The 22,340-nt window shown below is 38.3% G+C and overlaps 2 protein-coding genes and 1 non-coding gene across 3 annotated transcripts; all 3 read left to right on the top strand.

The window, feature by feature from the left end:
* The first annotated feature begins 3,571 nt into the window (after positions 1–3,571).
* RBM34 (RNA binding motif protein 34) lies at positions 3,572–11,973 on the top strand. Its single transcript, XM_062573689.1, has 11 exons — positions 3,572–3,655; positions 3,787–3,916; positions 5,428–5,570; positions 6,612–6,834; positions 7,491–7,550; positions 8,147–8,190; positions 8,708–8,791; positions 9,016–9,079; positions 9,172–9,214; positions 10,796–10,914; positions 11,636–11,973. The coding sequence occupies exons 1-11, from the start codon at positions 3,609–3,611 to the stop codon at positions 11,903–11,905; spliced, it is 1,227 nt and encodes a 408-aa protein (XP_062429673.1). The 5' UTR covers positions 3,572–3,608; the 3' UTR covers positions 11,906–11,973.
* Positions 11,974–14,025: 2,052 nt separating this feature from the next.
* On the top strand, positions 14,026–21,822 carry TOMM20 (translocase of outer mitochondrial membrane 20). The gene is made up of 5 exons (XM_062572276.1): positions 14,026–14,277; positions 18,989–19,035; positions 19,752–19,833; positions 20,121–20,263; positions 21,316–21,822. Exons 1-5 carry the CDS (start codon positions 14,154–14,156, stop codon positions 21,358–21,360), a joined length of 441 nt encoding a protein of 146 aa, XP_062428260.1. The 5' UTR covers positions 14,026–14,153; the 3' UTR covers positions 21,361–21,822.
* LOC134139359 (small nucleolar RNA SNORA14) lies at positions 14,766–14,901 on the top strand. The gene has a single exon (XR_009958137.1). It is a non-coding gene; the product is annotated as a small nucleolar RNA SNORA14 (small nucleolar RNA).
* Positions 21,823–22,340: the final 518 nt, after the last annotated feature.

The raw sequence follows: 22,340 nt of genomic DNA, 5'->3' as shown, positions 1-22,340 counted from the left end.
ATTCAAAATGATAAATCTATTATTGATGAGACTGTTTTGTTTTTTGTTCTTGCTTCAATTTGACTCTGTTAGTTTCAGATTACTGCTAATTATTATCAGGAGTAATCTTAATTATGTCAGTGGGGCTACTCAAGAGGATAATATTTACATATGTTTAAATTCAGCAGGATTAGATCCCTAAAGAGTTCAATTTTGTCTTCAGTCGGTGGATGTAACTAGCATTGATACATGGGAACTGAACAAAGAGTAAATTCAGCCTTTCACTGAGTACTAGTCCTTGATCAGCTCCTACTTCTAGTAGCGGCATTTTTGCTTGGAATGGGCATGTATTGACCTTATTCTTGTTTGTTTACTCATTTAAAACAAGGAATAATGGAGAGCTGAATAATTCCTCATTAGCCACCTCCCCAGTCCTCCAGAATTAAGGTGAAATTTTTCATGTAAATGGTGATTTTTGCTGTTCTTTAATATAAAGACTAGTTTCATTTTTGCTGCACTTCCCATGTGATTTAATGACTGTTAAAGTCTGTTCTGGATGTCTTCTGCTGCACTTCTCTGAAGTGTGACTGGAAATGGTATTGTCCAGTGTTCATGTCCACTGTGAAAGGGACAAATGGACATCTTTGGCAAACTGGTAGCCAGGTAGATTTATCCCAAGTTGCAGTAAGTCAAATTTGATGATTTTTCCAGGTTACATATTGTAATGCAGCTTTAAGCATGAGACTGCTTCCTGCTTGACATGCAGACTGGGAAGGGTGTGGGGTGTGGGGTGTGATTTTTAACAGCAGTGATTGCTGGGCTGTGTCCATAACTCTTGAGTATCTGCTCAAGGCAACTGCCTATAAAGTGAGACCCACTACCTCTTGTTTGTGCTTTATGCTTTGGCTGAGTGACAGGATTCTGTGTGTCCCCCATGTGAGATGCCTTTTAGCTGTGAGTGTAGACTACCAGCAAATGGCTTTTTTAAAAGAATCCTATGAGAAGGCAAACCTCACTTGGAGCCTGTCTGCACCGCCCTTGACTCCCTTTATTTACAGTTGCCGCTAATGCTTCCATTTGCTACTGTGTGGTTTCCGTCATGCCAGGAAATCTTCCTCCTCTGCTTCCTTAGAGCTCAAGCTCACTCCCTGGTAGAGTCCCTAGATGCAGTAAGCCTTTTCTTGAGCACCATTATGAGTCTCTGAAAATCATCAGTCAGCTGAACTTTTGCCTGAAGTGCCTAACATTTGTGAAAGAAGAGTTGTTCCCCTTTGCTTCAGCCTTTGAGTTATTGGTAATTTTACACCCCTTGCCAATTGTTACCACAATAACCAGCGTTTAAAATTACATTCTGGCCAGGCAGACCAAGGAAGAGAGAGAGGGCTTAATTTCAGAGTTGGTTAGTAACAGATGAAACATAAGTATCAGTTGCAAAGTGAACTGGGTTGGACAATGATCTACTTGAGAACTAACCTAACAAAAAGAAGAGTCCTTCAGCTGGATCAGTTGCCCAGTCCCATTCATGTAGCTGCATAAACAGGGTGATCGAGAGCGTTTAACCTCCACTGGTTACAGAGAGAAGCTGGGGAAAAGAGGTCTGGCTGCTTCCTGCTTTCCCTGTCTACCAGGTTACAATCTTCTTGAATCCTCTGAGGAGTACTGAGTTTCATGGATTTTTTTTTTTTTTTTTCCATCAGAATGATGTTTGCCATATATACTTCAAAGACCTACTTTTCAGATCTCAGGTACACATGGTACACATCCAGGAGCCTGACTGCCTAAACAATATTTTGAGATCATCTGTTTTGATGGCCTTCAGCCCATGGCTCTATGCTCTTTGTATAACTCAGTTTTGCTTGTGACATTTACTGAGTATTACTGCAGACCATCAGTTCCTGGAAGCTATCCACTTCAGGTGTACTTTGGCTCCCCTTCACATTACACTACCAAATCCTTTCTCAAGTTCTTCCTAAACTGAACTGTAAAAGGGAATGCATGAGCAGCAGCAGGATACTTTCTGCCCAACAGCTTGTGTGATGGGTCACCCTGGCAATCATGCACCTTAAGGAAATAATCTTGGTAAGCCCTTCTCCATAAATTTTCATTTGGTCTTTCAGCAGTGGTGCTGCCTGACTTGTTGCTCAGCACGGACTTGGGGGTGGGGTGGGGGGGGGAAGAGGGGAGAAGCTTCAGCCTGGGACACTACTACTATTATGAGCAGAGTAACTGTCAGGGTGGTGCTGCACGCAAATCAATTTATCCCTGTTGTGAGATGGGGCTAGTTAGTGCAGAGGTACAGCATCAGCTGATGGACAATGCTGAGGCTGAGCTATCAGCTAGCATTTTGGTTTACCAGCGTCCTATGCTGCTCTCTGCTGAGTGGCATTAACATGCCTGTTTTGCCTTAGTTTTGAGGAGCAAAAGGCTTGTTATGCTACTTCATGCCATTTCTAATAAAAATGGGATTCAAAGCAGATGATGTTTTTCCTAGCATCAGCTTGACACAGCTATGTCTACTAGCCAGGCTTTCTTTTTTTCTTTCTTTCTTTTTTTTTTTTTAAGAAAACAAAACAAAAAACTGTTTTTGGTTTGTTGGAAATGTCATCCTGGGTGCTAGCTGGATAACAACAATAAAGAGAAAATAGAATGGATGCCGTAAGAATAATTTCACAGCATTGGGGGCAAAAAAGTTACTCTTTTTATAAACTGAAGCAACACTTTCAACAATTTCTGACATCCTGAATCACTTATAAAGCTATTTTAGGTAGAAGCAGCATGAGAAGACAGGAAAAAAAAATATGGAATAAGTTTTGTATCCTTTCTCAAACTGTGCTGACCACAGCAAACTTGGAGCTCAGCCTGTTAGGAGGATAAATGAAATAATGTATTACTTCTTATTGTGTGCAACTGCCAGAGCTAATATTTTGCATGTTTTTAGATTATCAGAACTATAGCAAAACATGTTAAACAGGTATATGAATTGGAATATAACATCCGGTTTCAGAAAAGCTTTTATCTACATGAAACTGGTTACTGTGATGATATGTAATTTCCAGGAAATGCAGTTTTCCATTTGGTGAGGTTTTTGACGAAGAGAGTTTATAATGAAAGATAGAACTTGATATTCATTATCTGCATAGTTCTATCTGCTAATACATCAGAAGAATTTCCTAGCTGGTAGCAGGCTAATGTAAATGCCTCCATATCTGAAACCACCTCTAACTGTTCATTTTGTGTTTGCACTTTGAGAAATGACTTTGTCAAACATACTGCCCCACACGATTTTTTAAGTTCACTACCCTGAACTCTGCCATCCCTACTTTATATCCAGTGCTACGAATGGACCGCGTTCTTATTTCTCATTAATACTTCAGTCTGATGAGCAGTTACAAAGCCCTACGCTACAGAACGTTACGCCATGCGCTGCGAAGCTGGTAACGCTACGGGGCAAACTCCCTGCGGCGCACCGGCCGCGCCGCGCCGCGCCGGTCAGCCCGGCTGTACCACCATCAGCGCAGCGGCTGCCGTTAACGGCCCAACCGCCACTCGTCGGGTAGGCCCCGCCCCGCGCGCGCGCCGGAAGTGACGGAGGGCGGCAGCCTCCTCCGTCTCCCTGTCGGCGGGCCGGCATGAGGGCGCGACGGGGCGCCGCTGCCCCGCGAGACCCGCCGCCGGGGTGCGTCGGCGCGCGCCCTCCCGCTCCCCCCACCCCCCTCGCTCCGCGCGCGCGCTGCGGTAACGGCGGCCGCGCGCGGCGTTTCCCCCCCTCCCCTGTGGCCGTTGCACTAACGCTGTTCTCCCGTGCAGGGGCCCGAGCGCGGAGTACGTGGTCGGGCAGGTGGTCAACAGCCTGTTCCCCGGCGAGGCAGCGGCGCGGCCGCTCGCGCGGCTCTTCAGCGGCGCCGCGGCGCCGCCGGTGCTGGTGGCCGTGCCCAGGGTAAGTGCCGCCGCCGCGCCCGCGGGCTGCGGCTGGGTCGGAGGAGACGAGCCCCCCGCTGGCCTGCGGCGGGGGGAAAACGGGCAGCAACGCGGTCCCCCGCTCGTCCTTACATACGTGCGCGTACGCGCGTGAGCCTCAAGGCGAGACTGGCGAAGTAATTTCTTACCCGAGTTCACTGCTTCTGTGGACTGGGTCAGTTCTGATATTTGGTGTAGAAGGCATGCTGTTCTTGTGTGTGGGTAGCGTCTGTAAGCAAAGTTTAAGTTTCATAGCTTTTTGTGCTTTGTTACCGTTTTTGCAATGCAGCAGTTTTCTTTTGCCCTGCTACTCAGGTATGGAAAAGACCAAATAATAATGTATTAAAAACACCAAATAATAATAGTTGGTGATTCTGTTTTTATTTGAAAGAGAAATAATATTTTTATTGATGATGTTAGGGTATAGTATCCTTAAACCAGTGATTTTCCTGGCTAACATGTAGATGCATACTGCTTCTCTTACGTGATTACTAGTTTTGTCTGTTATTTGCAGTGTATGCAAATTTTAAAGGAAATCTGTTTACATAAATGGAGCCATTCAGAGGCAGCAGCTGTACCCATTACGCATAACCTTTATGTGTCTAAAAACATTTGATGCTTGTTACATCACAAATTTGTTAGACAAAAAGTATTGCTCTGTGATCAAACATTTTTCAATGGGTTTTGGATAACGCAGAAAGTCTTCCCTCTTATCTGGAAAAAGCGTTGGGCTCAAAGACGTCAACGCTGTTTTCTGCAGCATCCTTTTATGAATCAGCCCTGACTTATATCCACAATATGTGAAATAAGGCAGAATTTGGTCCTAAAAGAAGTACGTGCTCATCATACCATGTTTAGAAGAGAATAGTATCTTTCTGAAAATAACTGTTGCCTTTTTTTCAGGCTATGGAAACCAGGGACATGGCTAAAGAAGGCCATTGGTTCCTGTCAGAAAACTTACATGCTGGCATGGTGGATGGTTGTTCTGAGGATATCTGTTTCATGTAGCACAGATATTTTACAGACCTTTTAAACTGTTTAAAGCATATCCAGAATGAGCAGTTCTAATCTGTGTCATTTTTCTTCATGCTATGAAAGTATAAATAAACCGCTTTTACTGGAAGGAGCAGGAGGGGCAGATGATTTTCCAAAGATAGAGTTAGTTTATATTACCATCTTGTAGTAAGACTATAGTCATTTTTATACATCGACTCTTTTTATAGCTTTCTGGAATATAAGTTACTTAGCACTGATTGATTTTTCATAAACCGCTCTTATGGTGATTCTGTTAAGAGTAGAAATGATATGACAAGGGTAGGTGGTGGGATGGCTACACCAATGATCAGAGAGATCTGGGTTTAGGAAACATCTCTTCTTGCAGAGTTAGTGGCTTCTATCAGTGGCATTCCAAATATAACATAATATATAAAATAACTGTAGAATGTTTGGGGAGTTTTATTTTCCAAGCTAATGTCTTTTAAAATTTTTAAGGAAAATAAGAAGAGAAAGCATACAGAAGATGCGGAGAAAGTGTCAGAGGATCACAGCTCATCTATCAGACAAGAACTTCCTGTAAGTGTGAAGAAGGCTAAAAAGAAGGAACTTTCAAAAGCAGAGAAAAAATTGGCAAACAGGTGAGTAGATAATACTTTTGTGGTAAGATTTTTTTTTAAAAAAATACAATCCCAATTAGGTTAATCATAAGATTATGAGCTTAGTGAAGCAACAAAGTTCTGTTCTACTATTCACTCTAACTTTTTGTTTTAAGAGGTTTGCTGTTGCATGGGTAACTTCCTATAATTTGTCTCAAGGGATAATATCTCTCTCAGTAAGTTGAGATATTTAGGTCCTAGCTCTGCGAAATAATAAAAACTCTGTTAAAGAGTTGCCTAGAGGGCATGTAGATTTAGATTTAGATGTGTTCTGTTCTGGAGTGTGTTCCAGTAGGAACAAGGTGCTTGAGTGAGTTAGTGATCCTTATCATGCCTGCCTCTAGGCTAGTAGCTGTACTGTGACAAAAACTATTTTGTGTCATAGAGGCTTACATGAACAGTGCCCATTCTCTTAAAAATGCAGGGTGAACTGAAGATACTGTCGAAAGATGGACAAAGTTATTTTCTGTATAGCTCATGAGTAATTAAATTCACTTGATTATAGCTCTTGATAAGGCTAATAAAGTGTGCTCTTTGTGATATTATATATTGTTGCATCTTCTGTGCTGTTGAAACATTATCATTTGTTTGCTATTCCAGTGCTTGTTGCATTTCAGAGGCTTCCTCAAATCTACTTATTGTTTGTGAATCTCAAAGAATTTTCTGTTGCAAGAGCCCTGGATATTGGAAATAATTATTTTTTTTCCTTTTTTTCTTAGTGTACAATTATGAAAATGCTTTTCTTTTTCCTCTTTAAATTCTAGACAATATAAAATATGATTTACTTCTGAGTTCTTTCTTTATACCTACTAAAAATGAATGCAAGGTCACTAGGACAGCAAATAATTGTTTTTTCTATTGTGGAATGATCAGATTTGTTTGTTTAATGCATAATAAATAGGGAAAAATAATGTTTGAAAATCTTAATATCTTCATTTAAAATACAAATTAAAATCTTGGAGGCTTCACTTCTTTGACCTCAAAAGCCTGTCAGTTTTAATTTGTATATATTTTTCTGAAAAGGGAGAGTGCTTTGGAACAGGCAGATGAAGAAGAGGAACGAAAAGAGTTTGAAAGCAAAAAGAAGCAAAAAACACGAACTTCTCATGCTGTCACCAAATGTGTGGTTAATTCAGATACAGATATTACAGTAAAACAACAAAAGAAAAGAAATGAAGCTGAGGAAATGATAAAAAACAGAAGAACAGTCTTTGTTGGAAATCTGCCTGTCAACTGTACTGCTCAGGTATGAGAGTAGATGCTGTCAGTTAAAGAAATGAAAAGAATTATGTCAGCCCTTTGTTTAAGGGGATGTCTCCAGTTGAAAAATAACAAAATAACGTATCTGTGAATAAAATTGCTTTCTGTGAAAGCAGGAAATAATGCTCATTTTCTCTCTCTCTCTCTCTCTCTCTCTCTCTCTCTCTCTCTCTCTCTCTCTCTCTCTCTCTCTCTCTTTTTAGTTGAAGTAGGCTGTTTACAGCACTGGATGCAATTGCTCTTCAGTATAATTGGTTAATTCCTTTTTCAGTGACAAGACTTATTAAATGATAACTAGGAGTACAAAGCTAGAATCTTCATCTGATTTTGAATCCAAATAATGTTTTAAATTGTTGCATGAAATATTTTAAATTTATTATACCTTTTTATAGTAAGGTGTACGAATTCAGTTGTAGCAATCAGTAGGATAAGCAGCACAGAAATCGTTATAAATTGCTTGTGTGCGTTAATAATCCTTTCAACATTATAAATTATTGTCATAGATATGTAAAAGTCAGCTAATATTTCCCACCTCGTGTGAGTGAAATGAAAATAATTAAAAACCTACAAGTAGTTCAACAATATAATTCTTGTTTCCAGGATGAAAAAATGTTTTGAATATCTAATATGTCTTTTGTTTAGATGCTGAAGTCTCTTTTTAAAGAATATGGCCAAATAGAATCCATTCGATTCCGTTCTGTGGTATGTTCTTTCCTTTAATAAAATCAAATTTCTGACCTTGAAGCCTAGTATTCATAAGGCTTGTAGCTTCATTTGTTCAGAAACAGATGTGTTTGATTGTTTATTCCTCTGTTCCTTCCTCATCCCCCTTTAGAACTGTAGCCTTGGAGAATTTACCCGAGATGCCACATACCTCTTTCCTTTCATTACGTTTTACTTTTCCTATAATAGCAGTTAATATCATCACAGTTGTATTTTCTCTGTGAGAAGAATGCCTTTATTACTGCTTTTTTTTTTTTTGTTAAGGTATTATTCAGCTGGTTTTAAGTTACTGTAGCAAGGACATACTATTTGCAAATCAATGTAATGTGTTAAATAGCTGAAGATAACTATCTTAGCACTCAGGAAATGTAACAGACTAAGTCAAAGCAACCTATAAAGTTTTGAGGTCTTCCTAGGTCATCTGTATGAATAGCCACTTACAATTGCTCTGTGTATTGGCTATGTTACTATGAGTAGGAACAGTGCCTGTTTGACTTCCTCTGTGTCCTCAAGAACAAAATGTTGAGCTAGATGGATGTAAAAGCCACTTATCTAAAGCTCTGTTTATCTTACAGGTTCCAGCAGAAGATACTTTATCCAAAAAATTAGCAGCCATAAAGTAGGTTCTACTTGCAACTTTCATGCTTTTATTTTCAAGACAAAAAAGTAATTTTTAAGTGTGTGTTTTTACATGTTTGGCTACATTCATTTATTTTCTTCTGCATATCTTTGACTTTTTAGTTATCTTTGTGTGTAGGTAAGTTGTTTTTTTTGTTTTTGTTTTTGTTTTTCCATGACAGGAAAAAAAGAATCTTATCTGTTATAGTAGTAAGTAATCAGTTATGTAGGTTACATCTCATACCTTTTAGAAAAGAGAAGGATGAAGTGCTAAAAATCTTTAATTTTTTTGGTTGTATTTATGAGCTGAGGAAACTTAATGTGGGTGTGTATATAGACAGTATAAGATGTACAGTGGAACTCTGTTGGACATGATAGGCTAATTAAGCCTTTAGGGGAAGTGAAGCTGTTACTGTGTGTGAAACAGGAGACATAAATGTGTTTAACAAGTAATGCGTGTGCGCTGGGCATGCTTTGAGAATTATTTAAGCAGTATGCATCTCCTCCCTCTATTTCAGGCGTAAGGTACACCCTAACATGAAGTACATCAATGCTTATGTTGTTTTTAAGGAAGAATGTGATGCCGTTAAGGCTCTAAAAAAGTAAGTTTCAGTTTTATTCCTTATCCTCTGTTGAACAGGTGGATTTACAAAGATATTAAAAGATAAATTGCCTCCTCTCTTTGGCTTTAATCAAAAAACCCCCATTTCTTTGAACTTAAAAATGAATTTGCTTATGGACTAATGCTACATAGTGAGTTTGTTAATTAAGTACTACTTACTCATTTTCTTTTTAAAATCTTTTTTTTTTCTTTTGGCTACAACAGAAATGGAACACAAATTGCAAGTGGATTTCATATCAGAGTTGACCTTGCATCGAAAAACAGTTCAGTAAGTAATATACATGACTTGAAAAGGACTTTTCTGTTTTTTTGTTGTAACAAATAACTTACTGTCTTGTATTTCTTCTTTATTTTGTTTAGCATGACAATAAACGATCTATATTCTTGGGAAATCTCTCATATGGTAAGTCTAAAATGGATTGTCATATGCACCATTATTTCACTTTGAATATTTTGACATTAGGATTTTTTTTATCTGTTATTTATGGAGCATGTTTAGGTAGCTAAGCATCCTTTACTGGAATTAAATTTTAAAATAACTCATCTAATTTTTCTCTGAAACACCTGAAGGAGTTGTAAGTTTCTGGCAAATTCTGCAAGTGAATTGTTTTCTTGTGTTGTTATTGCTAGAAATACATTTTTTTTAATTTTTCTTTTTTACTTGACAATTTTTTAAAATAAATATGATTGAACTGCTTAGGCCATTGATTTCCTAAACTGTTAGACATATACTACTACTTGTGTGTGAACCACTTCCAAGCGATGCACAGTGGCAGCTTCTGTTTTTGATGCTGAGAACCACAGAGTGAGCAATTCTGTACAGGCAGTTATTGGCAATTGGTTGTTACTGTGTAGAGGCACTTCATACTGTATGGTTCAAGTCAGTGCTTAATAAACATTCAGCTGCTTCTGAGTAGAGTGGAGAGTAGATGTCAGATGGGGTCCATGTGAAGGATGTTAATAGAGTCAGGTTGCTGGGAAAAACATTCAACTTTGTAGTGATGTGGATGTGTAAATACACAGGATGAATGCATGTCCTGTGCCTGTGACCTGACACAGAGCTGTGTCATGTACTGCTAACAGTAATGCTAAATAAACAGATTTTCGCAGCCTAATACTTGACCTGTCTGAAAAGCTGGATAGGTGACAAATTGGGTTTTGGTGACACTTCTTAAGCCCATTGTGTAGATGTTGTACCAGGTCTGTGTATCCTGCAGAAGAAACAGTTCAGACATTGACAGGGCTCTGGAAATGACTGCGGCAGCTTGAACCCTTGTCAGCCTATCTAAGTCCTATTGTTTTAATGAAACCTGTACTATTCAGACCTTCTCCAGTGGTGCAGATATGATTACACTTGGGTAAAGGAATCTACCAATAGTATAAGGTATACTTATACAGAAAAGAGACTAACCTATATTTTGGTATTGGTATGTCATGCTTGTCTTTCTGATAGCATAGGTGTGGGAAAGCCTAACAGATGTGCCCATTATTAGGATAGAGTTATAGCACCTGTGAGTAAAAGCTCTAAATCTGTTCTCTCCTATTCAGCTAAAATTCACATTTTGGTTAATGAGCTAACTGATTAATGAGTTAATGACCTTAAGAACTGCCAGCTCAAGCTTGGTGTCATTGCTATTAATGTTCGGAAATAGGTTTGGGCATAAGGAGGAGCTATAAAAATGCAGCACAAATCTTAATTTCTTCCATGTTCAAATGATAAATTATTTGAAAGATTAATTTCAGTCTGTGCCTTCTTTGTGATTTGATTTTATCTTACTCTTCAAAACTAGAGAATTAGTTACTATCAAAATAAATAGAACTAAAGTCTGCATTAGTAACTTGCTGGTATTTTTCCTGAATGACTAGGTATATTTCTTTGTCTATAATGGGCAAATATAAAATATTTGGTAAGGCAAAAGATTTTGGTCAGGCTCCTGTATCTGTCTTTCTGAAAAGTCATCTGTCTTATTGCACTTGCCTGCAGACATCAGTGATGATGCTGTGCGAGAACACTTTTCTGACTGTGGAGATGTAGTAGCAGTGCGAATTGTGAGAGACAGACAGACTGGCATGGGCAAAGGCTTTGGCTATATTCTCTTTGAGGTATGTATGAATGGCATGCTTCAGGACACTGGTAGCTTTCCTCAAACTGCATTGGGATTTGCCTTTATGTCCTGTTTGTTTTTTACCTTTATATACGGCACTATAAAGTAGCATTTTTTTGTATGTTAGACGTAACTTGGAAGACTAGTCCTGTGGAAGCAGATACGAAGCAAACTATTTTAAACTGTGTATGACAAAAAGTTGCAAAATGTTGGAGGTGAAATAAATGAAATTTTTGTTAGAAATTTAAAGGAGGAAAAGATGAATTCACTTGGCATAAATGGGATTTTCACCCATTTCTGAATAAGTGGAATTCTTTTCAATAGGCACTTAAAATAAGCTCACCCTGCGTCAGATTCATTACAGTTTGCTTTCTCTCAGTAGCCTCCCAGTGTGGTCTGCCTTAGTGTTTCCTGCAGCCCAATACCATTCTCTCTGCTCCTGTTTTTTCTCTTTCATCTCGCCACCTCTGTCTTTGACATCTTGTGTAGGTTGACTGAGAACTTGTTTCCAAGTATCTGCTTTGAAATGCCTGAGGTGTGGACTATATAGGTTTGCTCATGTTTCAGAGCACAGCAGAGATGTGTCATTCAATAAAACAAGCAATCTGGCACTGTCTGTTGTAAAATTGTGCTTACAAGAGGAGAAAAAAAAAAGACAACTATTTGAAAGTCAACAATTGGAAGAATGCTACTTTTAAACTGAATATCTGCTTTTGTAGAGTACGGATGCTGTACACCTTGCTCTGAAACTCAACAACTCTGATCTAATGGGAAGAAAGCTGCGAGTGAAGCATTGTGTTGAGAAGGGGAAAGCACAGCAGAAAAATTCAAATCAGTCTCGTCCTAAGGACAGAGTTGATGCCTCATTAAAAAACAAAAGATACTCCAATGATTCATTTATTGGTGAAAAAGCAACTCCACTAAAAAAGAGCACTAAAACAAAAAGACTAAAAAGTATTACTAAAAAGAAAGTTGGGAAAAACAAATAGTTTTTTGACAGAGCTAACTGAAATATGTAAAAATGTTGATATTTTTAATAAAATCTTTGAATACAACAGTGTTCTGTCATAAATTTTGCTTGCTAATACAGTTGTAATCATGCTTGATATTCACCTTGGCTGTTGTCTTTTGGGTGGTATTTTTTTGGGGGGGGGGGATGTTTCTTACTCAGAAAGCAGTACAACCCTTACAAGGTGTGAATGCATATCCCAATCATAGTATAGAAATTAGATGATTTTAATACTGTGTTCCAGAAATACATTTCCATCTGGTGTCTCACAGCAGAGGTTAATAGGATTCTTTCCTTTGGGATTGTTTGTATAGAATTACTTGTGTAGACAATTAATACTGGAATAGTCCTAATATTAATAAGATTAACTTTGCATCACAAAAAGATGTAAAAAGAAATTGTCTAATTACAATTGGAAATACAAAGCTACTAAATGTATTGAAAATAGAAGTCCAGTATTTATCTGGTTACTCATTTGTAACTATGTTTAAAAAGTGGTATATGGTATTTTTCTTACCTGTTGTCCTGTTCTGAGTTGTACTTCTTTTCATAGTTGAAAAATTTAGAATAGCAGAACTGGTTTTATTCAATTACACATAGTGTAGTTTTAATATCTGATTGCATTTCCGTAGCAGACCAGTCACTGGGAATTAAGAAAGATCTTTAAGGAATTAATATCCATGCTTTAAGTACTAGTGTAATTTAGCTCAGGTTCTGTCCCTCTGCAGCATAAATCAACCTTGATCATGTTAAATCTTTACTAATGCCTGCCATCTGAAGTGTGAGATGGGGGAATTAGCCTAACCACACAAACACTACAGGGCTGGACCCATAACATGCAGCTAAATTAGATGGGATTAACAGAGGGGTCACAGCTTTCCCTGGGCTGTACCTGTTGCAACAAAGTAAAAGATGTGGAACAACCTTTATTAAAAAGATTTATATTGTATCAGACTTTCTCCAGTGTAGGGTTGGAAGCCCACTTTTGGGGAGTTTATACTGAGCTAAACCGTCAATATTACAGAAAATAGTTACATAGTGTTGATTTGATAGAGAAAAAAAAATCACATTGTTCTCTTATCTTAAAGCTCTAAAGCTTTGTTCTGACATTTCTATAAAATTAAGTTTGCGTCATCTTTTGTTTTAAGCATGTTCTTTTGTTAATACTTCTGATACTCTGTATTGGCCGTGTCTGAATTTTAAAATGCGTTGCTTATACATTCTCTTGGTCAGGGTCCATCTCAGGTGGTATCTTGACTGGAATTACAGTGCTATGGGAGCGAACTGATCTGAAGTATATATTTAAATAGTAAAATTGAACTGCTGTAGATGTATCTGGGCTGTGAAAAGCCCCCTCTCAATCTGGTATAGTGAACTAAAAAACATTTTAAGTCCATCTAAAAAAAAGATGTCAGAAGAAGTGTGTGGAGTTAGGCAAATCATTACCTATATAGTTTTTAACTGTTAAGCTTCAGTTCATAAGATGGGTCTCAAGGTAATGCTGAGTTCGGTCATGTGCTGACATGATGACTGCCACAAATACTACTGCGGAAAAGCATTTACATTTGCATTCCTGCTCATCTTTCTTGACCTTGCAGCAGAAAAATCTCTCCTTAATCAGATTACTATAAATGCTTTAAATTTTAGGATTGGTAGGGCTAAAGGCAAAAGACCAGCACTGAAACTGTGCTATAGCGCGATGCAGGTAGCAGTGGATCTCCTTTCTGTGTGCGCACTGTATTCAGGCGTTGTCGCCCTCACCGTTCAGGTTCTTCTATCCATGAGTTTATTCAACTTACTTTAATGGAAAAGATAGTGTGAGATTGTTTTCTCTATTGGTTTAACTTGGAAGTTAAAGTCAGGAAGCCAACTTTTTTTAAAAAAAAAAAAAAAAAGCTCAAGCCGCTTTTCGACGGCTCCCCGCGCCGCGGCCGGTAACAAAATGGCGGCGGCAGGACGCCTTTCGCGGGAACGCACACCCGCCGCAGCGCCCGCGCATGCGCGGAGTGTGGCGGGAGGGGTGGGGGATGGCGTTCCCTTCGCAGGCACCGGCGCGGGCGGCCTCGCCGGTCGCTGCCCGATGACGCCGCCGGAAGGGGCGCGGGGTCCTTCCTCGCGCGCCGCTCGCCCCAAGGTGCCTGCGAGCTGGGCGCCGGGCCGTGCGGAGCGGGCGGCGGGGACGCGTGGGCGAGCCGCGACCGGAGCTGCCGCTCTCGGCGCCGGGCACGATGATGGTGGGCAAGACCAGCGCCATCGCCGCGGGCCTCTGCGGCGCCCTTTTCATCGGCTACTGCATCTACTTCGACCGCAAGAGGCGGAGCGACCCCAATTTCAAGAACCGGCTGCGGGAGCGTGAGTGTCCCGGTCGCCCTTCCCCCGCCACGTCCCCAGCGGCCGTCCCGTCCCGCCGTGGCGTAGCGCAGAGCTCGGCCCGCGGGGCCTCCGCAGCACCCTCCCGCCCCCGGCGCTGGCCGGGGCGCCCCGCCATCCCTCGGCGTCCGGGAGCGGCCTTTAGCCCTCGGCCTGAGCCCGCGCGGCCGCGTGCGGCAGCGGCGCCGCAGGCCGGCCCGAGCCGAGCCGAGCCGCAGGGCTGCGCTCGGGGCGCCAGACCGGGCCTTGCAGGCCTGGAGTCGTCGTGGTTCGTCTGCGAGCAAGGGTCGCAGACCCTGCTTTTGTTGCCTCTCGTGATCTCTTTCGGTAGATCAGAGCACGCCGCTGTATTTTACGTGATGGTATTTGCCCCTTGCTTTTGGAAGACAATCGGGTAAAACAACCGGTTATGGTGGAGTTGCTGCTGCGGTAGGGCGATGAAAAAAAGCAGCACTCAAACGTTTTATCTACCGCATTCTTAACCCTCCTGGCAGCTTCGTTGTTAGTTTCCAGGATAAGAATGAATGCCAGAGAAAACTGTTGATTTATCCAAAATGTTGAGCCCCTTCTCCTATGGCTCCTCATTATTTCACGTCTTCAACATTACTTTAAATGTTTCAGTAATTGGTGGAGATTTTAAATGTAGCAAAGATCTTTCAGGGCAAGTAAACATTAAGGGGTCAATAACTTGATTGATGGAAAAGTCAAAACTAATGTCTCGAATACAAATGATGATGTTAAAGTATAGTTTAAATATTTTGATTCTGTGTTGATAAATTGAATTTGAATGACCAGGCATATTCTTTCCATTTTCTATAAGCTATTCCATAGCAAATTATGTCCTTCAAATACTCTATTTTCAATCTGTTGCTTTTATATGTAGGATTACAGAAGCATATCTGTGTATGTCTTCTAAGTCTTTTTACCCCACAGTGCAAGTCATTCAATGACAATTTTTAATAAAGTGGCGGATTTTGTTTTTTGCAGGAAAAATTGATCTTGGCAGTTTAATCAACAGTGTTTTTATTATGATGTTGTTGAATGTAGGAGAAGTCTTTGATAGGGAAAATACTGGATTGCATGTGATTTTCTTGTAGAAAAACTGAAAGCAATTTTGACATCCTGTTATTATCTGAGCTTCTACCAAGTAATCCTTTGATCAAACTTTAGACTTGCACTACAAACCTTGCAGAGGAACTAGCTGGGATTAACCATTTACAATTTCTTTACAAAGCAATAAAATCCAATGTGGTTTTATGGGGAGTAACCATTGTCCTTTTGAAGACATCACTGTAGACTTACAATTCTTGGACATGTTATGTTGGGCTGCTTTTAATTTTAAGGCTTTAGATAAGACAAAGCTTTTTTTAAATTCTTTCTTTTAAATTTTTATCTTTAGTTTAAATGCCTCTGTGGTATTGTCAGTGACCTGATTATGACATCGTTTTTGCTGTTGGATGATATCATCTGCAAAATATTTGTCAAAAATGGGGTCAAATGCAGCAGCCAGTTGAGCTAGACTAAATCTACGAGCAATTCCTTAGATGAAGATGCATTGTTTATCAGAAAATAGTAAGAGTGTTTTGTAGACTTCCTCTTTACAGCAGATCTTTGCAATTAGCATTCTTAGGATAAGGTGATGATGTAATTCAACCAAAATTTGTGAAGGACAGTGGATCTTACACGTCAATGTATTGCTGATTTTATGAGGTCAAGCAGAGACTGACAAATGAAAAAACAATACCATTTAGCTGTCCAAATTATATTATGCATCCTTTTTAGGGGGCTATATTAGGACAAGAATTTAAGTTGCAAAAACCCATACTAAAAGTGGATTGACCAGACTCAGATTTCAGGGGAGAAAAGGAAATTATTTCTTGGGGATCTTAGAAAAGCTTTTTGGCTTTGATTTTCTGGATGGCTTTATTTATTTAGCATATTTGGTATTCTTTGAGTCTTTTGACATTCTTAGTATTGGTACTTAGCCATTATTTAATCTTGGAAACAAAAGATAACAAAGCTCTAAACGCTGGAAGTGGCTTAGTCTCAAAAGCTTTATTTTATGATGATTAGATTTTAGATGTATTTAATATTTTTGTTCTTAAATGTGTATAACAGAACTGTTAAGTATGCAAAGTACGGACAACGTGGTCTCTTCATTCAAGGATAGCCAAAATGTCAAACTCTTCACTTGTCCTCAAAGCATATTCTGTGTGCTTTGGACTGGTGAGTAAGAGGAGAGCACTGGGTGGACTTCACAGTTGGAGAAGATGCAAAAGGCTTTTTGGTTGTTCTGCTGCTTTGTGGGACTGAGTGTGAAGCTGCTGGGGCATCCAAGGGCATACAATCAATGTCAGTTCACATTTGAAACTTCTTCCTCACTGACAAGAGCTGGGCCTTAAAAACCTGCGAGTCAAGTGCAGTTTGAGCACTGCAGTTCAGCTGTTTGTTTTGGGTAGGTGCATGCAGGTTTCTATATTAACCAAAATTTCTCCTGTGAAAGGTTACTTTTATTCACTCCTTCTTTAGTTTGATGATTTCTTTAGAAAAAATAGAAGTTTTTTATTTTCTTGCAGATCCTAGAGGGAAAACTTTTTTTTTTGTTTTCGAAAGCCATCACTTCTTGCTGTTGTGTTTTAAGTGTAACTCCTAATTGTTCCAAAAACATTTTAAATTTAGTGCTATAAACCAGTATAGGAGGAACTCCTGAATGTCCATTACAGCTATTGTTTTTTTTTTTTTTGATAATTCTTTTAGTTAGTGATCTTACAAAGAGATCTGTAAAAATCCCATTAAAAAAAAAAAAAAAAAAAGAGAGAGAGAGAGGAAAATTTGGATTGTAGTCAGCCTTTAAAGACTCTCTAGATCAGTATTCAATCTTAAAATGTCAGTGCTACTTTGCATTCTTTCATCAGGCTTAGTTTAAAACATATGATTTCATCCATGTGTGATCAGTGGTCAAAAGCTTTTGGTATAAAGGCTATAGTTACCTGCATATGTCATTTCTTCTTATTATTATTAATCTCTGAGCGCATAGGTTGGTGACTAGTACCTGGTCTAAAGTTTTAGAAGATATCATAGTACATGCCAAGGAAGCACCACTTTCTCTTGAGACTGATGTGCAAAAGTTAAGCTGTAAAACATTGTACTTTTCATTGATGTTTTCACTGGATGTAATGCAGCTGCAATGTGACTTATTTATGACTGTGAGACATTTCAGATAGATGTTTTGTTTTCATTTTTTATTTCATCTTTAAGAAGTAGTGCTTAGTGGAAATAGGCTTGTGTAATAATGCAGTTTAAAGTTTTGTGCAAATTAAAGCTTCGGAAAAAGCACCAACTTACAGAAGATGAATTTGTCTTCAATACTGAAAATAAAAAATAACCAAAATGAAAGTATACTCAGCTACAATTCTATATGATATATCAATTTTTTCTCTGTATGATGTTGCAAAATATTGCACACAGGTCAATAAGTTGTAGAAATTTGAGCATTAAGGATTATTAAAGTCTCTAGAAGGTAAAAAGGTGAACACAGTTACAGTGTGAACTCCTTTTTATATAAGAACATTAGATCTTATCTACAAATTTCACATGTTAGATTATCAAAACTAGAATATAGTATTCTTGAATGTCGTCTTCATGTGGACAATCTCTAATTCTTAACTTGTTTTCATTAAAATTGCGAGTTATGTTATTTGGAAGTATATCCAGCTGGTAAAATTGCTTCAGAAGAAAAATCAGGACTATGTGGCAGTTTTTCTTTGTCATCATGGATGTTTACTGAGCAGATTTTGAGGACAGATAATAAGAGTACAGTTATCAAACTGTAGGCTGTAATTAAGAGTTATTTGGTGTAACTATTTCAGTTAGTGAGCTGATAACTTAGAAAAATGATTGTTTTAAGAAAATCACTAGTATTACTACAATTATAGTAGAATAATTATTTTTTCTTGTGTGAATAACTGTGCTACTATAAAATATCTTTATACCTCCCTAATGACATTAAAGCAGAGCTTTATATCATTTTAATTACAGTGATATTGCTGAAGGGGTACAACTTTCTATTGCAGATAGACTTTATGTCTGTGTATGGGATGACTAAATCTGTAAATGTTTGTTCCATTCTTTACTATTTAGTTTTCATATTTTATTTCAAAAAGCGTGTGATCTAATGTAACTTTATTCTCAAGGCTTTGTTATGGAGCAGCTAGAAAAGCACACTTGATGCACTGTGGCTTGCTGGATTTTCTGCTGGTTTTGCACCACGTGTTCCAAAATGACTGTGGCTGAAGGTTACATAGCCTTCTACTGTTAGTTATCAGTGTTAGAAATTAGTGTAAAGAGATCTTGTGCTACTTGCTCTGGTTCTCTTCCTTTTACTTGCCTCTGTATTGCATGAAAGAATGATACCCTTTGGGCTCTGCACAGTTGGTATTTACCATAGCCAGCAGGAGAATTGCCAGTTTGAGTCAATATGCCACTGCCAGCCCTCATTAGACCCTCTAAATGGTATTCGCCTGCAGAGAGTGGGTTGCAATCTTGTGCTCAGTTCTCAATATTTAGAATATATTACCCGTTTCTTATTTTGAAAATAACTCTGACTTGTTCACATTTTTTAACTGAAATCTAAAGACTGTTTTTTCATTGCAGAATTGCAGATTAAAAACATACAATGTTTTTATCCTTACAGGAAGGAAGAAACAGAAGCTTGCCAAAGAGAGAGCCGGGCTTTCCAAGGTAATACTGTCTTCAATAATGCAATGCTATTTTTAAAGGCATCTTGTTTGTACCAGGATTATTTGAGAGATTTATTTAAAGTGTGAGTTCTCTGTTGTTGCTTCCAACATTACAAGCCCTTCTGCAGACATGCAGTCTTTATTTTTAATTTTCACAAATAACCGTGTGAAAGGATTGTTCCTCCTTCATGTCAGAGAAGGGCGTTGTACTAGAAAGTATGGCATTTCTGATGTGACTTAATGGTGTTTTCCTCCTTGTAGTTGTCCATAAGGACTTTTCAGATTTAAAAATCATTAGAGGGGTACTTCTGTGACAGAATGTAAGAGTTTTTTGCTAGAAGTATTTGATTTGCTTGTTTTTCCTTACCACCAATGGATCATGTAAGAGGGGCTAAATCCCTCTGAACCAAACATAAGAAATACAGATGTGATAAACGTAACAAACCGTTGAATTTACATTTGCTACAGTAGTATACTTGATTGGATTTCAAATGCTGTCTCTGTACAGATGTGCGATGCAATGATTTGACTTGAGTCTGATTTTCAAAGAACTTGTGCATATTTAATTTAGTGATTTTTTTTTTTGCTAGTTTCAGTACAGATATATAGTTGTGTTGTGTGGTTTTGGTTCAAGTTGAGGATGTTTTCTGCTAACTTGTTTCTTAACTGATTTTTATGGGCCAATTTAAGTTTTCTTGTGTGTGTGTGTGTGTATAGCTGCCTGATCTGAAAGATGCTGAAGCAGTTCAGAAGTTTTTTCTTGAGGAGATTCAGCTTGGAGAGGAACTACTAGCTCAAGGTAATTGCATAAATCCTTTTAAAGGGTAAGCTGTAAAATGGTTACTCTTCACCTTTGCTAGGAGACAATTTCTGAGTGCTAAGATGTTTAGGAGACTTAAATTTGCCTAAGAAAATTCAGTTGCTTGTTTTTTTTAAGTTTCTCTGTTCAAAAGATTCAACAGGGGAGGAGTAATGAAATGTGTGGATTGATTCTCAGTGTTTTAATCCATTGTTGATGGATGACTTAAGTAAATACTTCACACTACTAAGAAGTTTGATTTCAAAATACTACCTTTTGTCATGTAGGTGAATATGAGAAAGGCGTTGATCATTTGACCAATGCTATTGCTGTGTGTGGACAGCCGCAGCAGCTATTACAAGTTCTGCAACAGACTCTTCCTCCACCAGTGTTTCAAATGCTTCTAACTAAGCTCCCTACAATAAGCCAGGTATGTGAAACTTTCCCTGATGTTGAAGTTTGAAAGTAATTGAACTCTTTGTGTTATCCATTACATCAGTCTCGAGTATTCTATTAGTTTTTGTAATTTAAACCTTTTTTTTTAAATATGATATGAAAAATACCATGCAGCCTTAATAGTAAACAATGTTCAATAGAAATAAAAAATTTCTCTCATGCTTGGGTGTTTACTAAGCTCTTCTAAAGTAGAGTCATTTGATTCCAGCTCTGCTGTCTGTAAGCAGGTCCACTGTTTTCCAGACGCAAGTTGCGGGTTAAAACAGGAATAACTTTCTGGTATTGGGTCTTGGTTTTTATTTTTGTAGTTAACTATCTATACTGCTATGAAGCTCCATCAGAATTAGCCTGTTGCTTTTGCTAGCCTAGTGCTTCTGGGCCAGCTATAAACAGTGTTAACTAACAGTAGAACACATCACTATTTTGAAAGCTTGAGGGTATTCCTGTTAATAAAAGTGCTGGTAGCTCCATATAAAATACCCTTCCTTTTTACACCAAGTACAGTGCCGGTAATTTGGTAATGTGCTAACAGATGAGTCTACCCTAAATAAATAATAAAAGTTTTACTTTCTTGGAACTGTAAGGTAATACCATTACAACATAGCCTTACAAAGAATAGAGGGTCAGTAATGTCTTTTCAGTGCAGGCTTGGTTACATTTCAGTTTGTGGTCCATTTAGTGATTGAAAACACTGAGAAGCACCAGATATGCAAGAGGTAATGGTCTGGGGAAGCAATGGAGCAAAAATGTTTCATTAGAGAGCAGTGTCCAAAACAACACAGAGGTCATCGCTAAGGCTGTCAGGATATTATTTATCTGTCTTTGACTTCGTTAGGTATTGCACAGTATATAGTTTTTGCAGACTTCAAAAATTTATGTCAAATAGATCACAATTTTTAACACTTTAATCAGAGTTAATTCATTGACTACACTGCTTGACGTTCAGTGTAAAATTACATTGCTTGATAATCAGTTGCCTCCTGTCAATTTTATGTAATTGTGAATGAGTTTTTCTCCTTCTTACAGAGAATTGTAAGTGCACAGTGCTTGGCTGAAGATGATGTTGAATGAGGTCACACCACAACAGGGGGAAAAAGTGTTTTCTTACCCCAGAAGATGAGCATCAGTAGGGGGGATAAAGGGGCAAACATAGTAGTTAAATGGACTGTGTACCACACTGGGTTCTACCAGAGTTAAAATTAACTTTGTGTAGGTGGGTTTCACAGGATTTTATTTATTATCCCAGTGAAAAGTGTATTTTGATAAGAATTCATTTTATAAATACACTGTGTTATCAAAGTATCACTAATTTCATTATTATTAAAATATGCAGTTGTAATGTTGTACATATAAAGACATAAAACTACGACCTATTAAAAACCCAGTGCTCATTTTTGAAAAAACAAAGTTATGGCAATAAAGATTTATCTGCACTTGTGTGTCCCTATAGTACTACTTTAAATTTCCAAACCTTTGGGTGTCAGAGCAAACAATCTAAAAATGAGTTAACATTAAAATTTATTTTTAATGTTATGGCTGGTCTTCCAGTGCTTTTAATAATTAAGTTTAAAACCTTGTGTAATTTTCTGACAGAACAGACATGATCATTTAAACAGTAACTGTTCATTCTAAAAAGATGCAAAACAGAACGGTGATAGGTGACTGGCTGCAGAGAGAATGACAAATCTATTTCTGTCAGGATCAGTGACATCTGTAGTGTTGCAAGTCAAAATTATACCTGTCAAACATGAAAGCTCTATTAATGTAGATATTTTTGAAATAAAGAGATGTGGAATAGAACCTTGGACAGATTTTAAAAGTACAGAGGTTTTTACATGAAGCTTGAAACCTTTTGTAAGGTCGGCAGATAACATTTTGGTCTCTAGTCTTCAAAGCCATAGAAAATAGTTGTTATCAATTTTGGCATTTGCCTTAAAAATTTCTGTGCTGATGCAAGTAACAAAGGTAAGATAATTATATATCCAGGCTAAGCTTGCTAAAGATAATAGATTTAGAAAGATGTCATAAAATTTCAGTACAGAGTGATACTG

Source organism: Rhea pennata, chromosome 3 (assembly GCF_028389875.1).
Source record: "Rhea pennata isolate bPtePen1 chromosome 3, bPtePen1.pri, whole genome shotgun sequence".
NCBI lineage: Eukaryota > Metazoa > Chordata > Aves > Rheiformes > Rheidae > Rhea > Rhea pennata.
The sequence above is the reverse complement of the archived record's forward strand: the minus strand, read 5'-3'. Positions and strand labels throughout refer to the sequence as shown.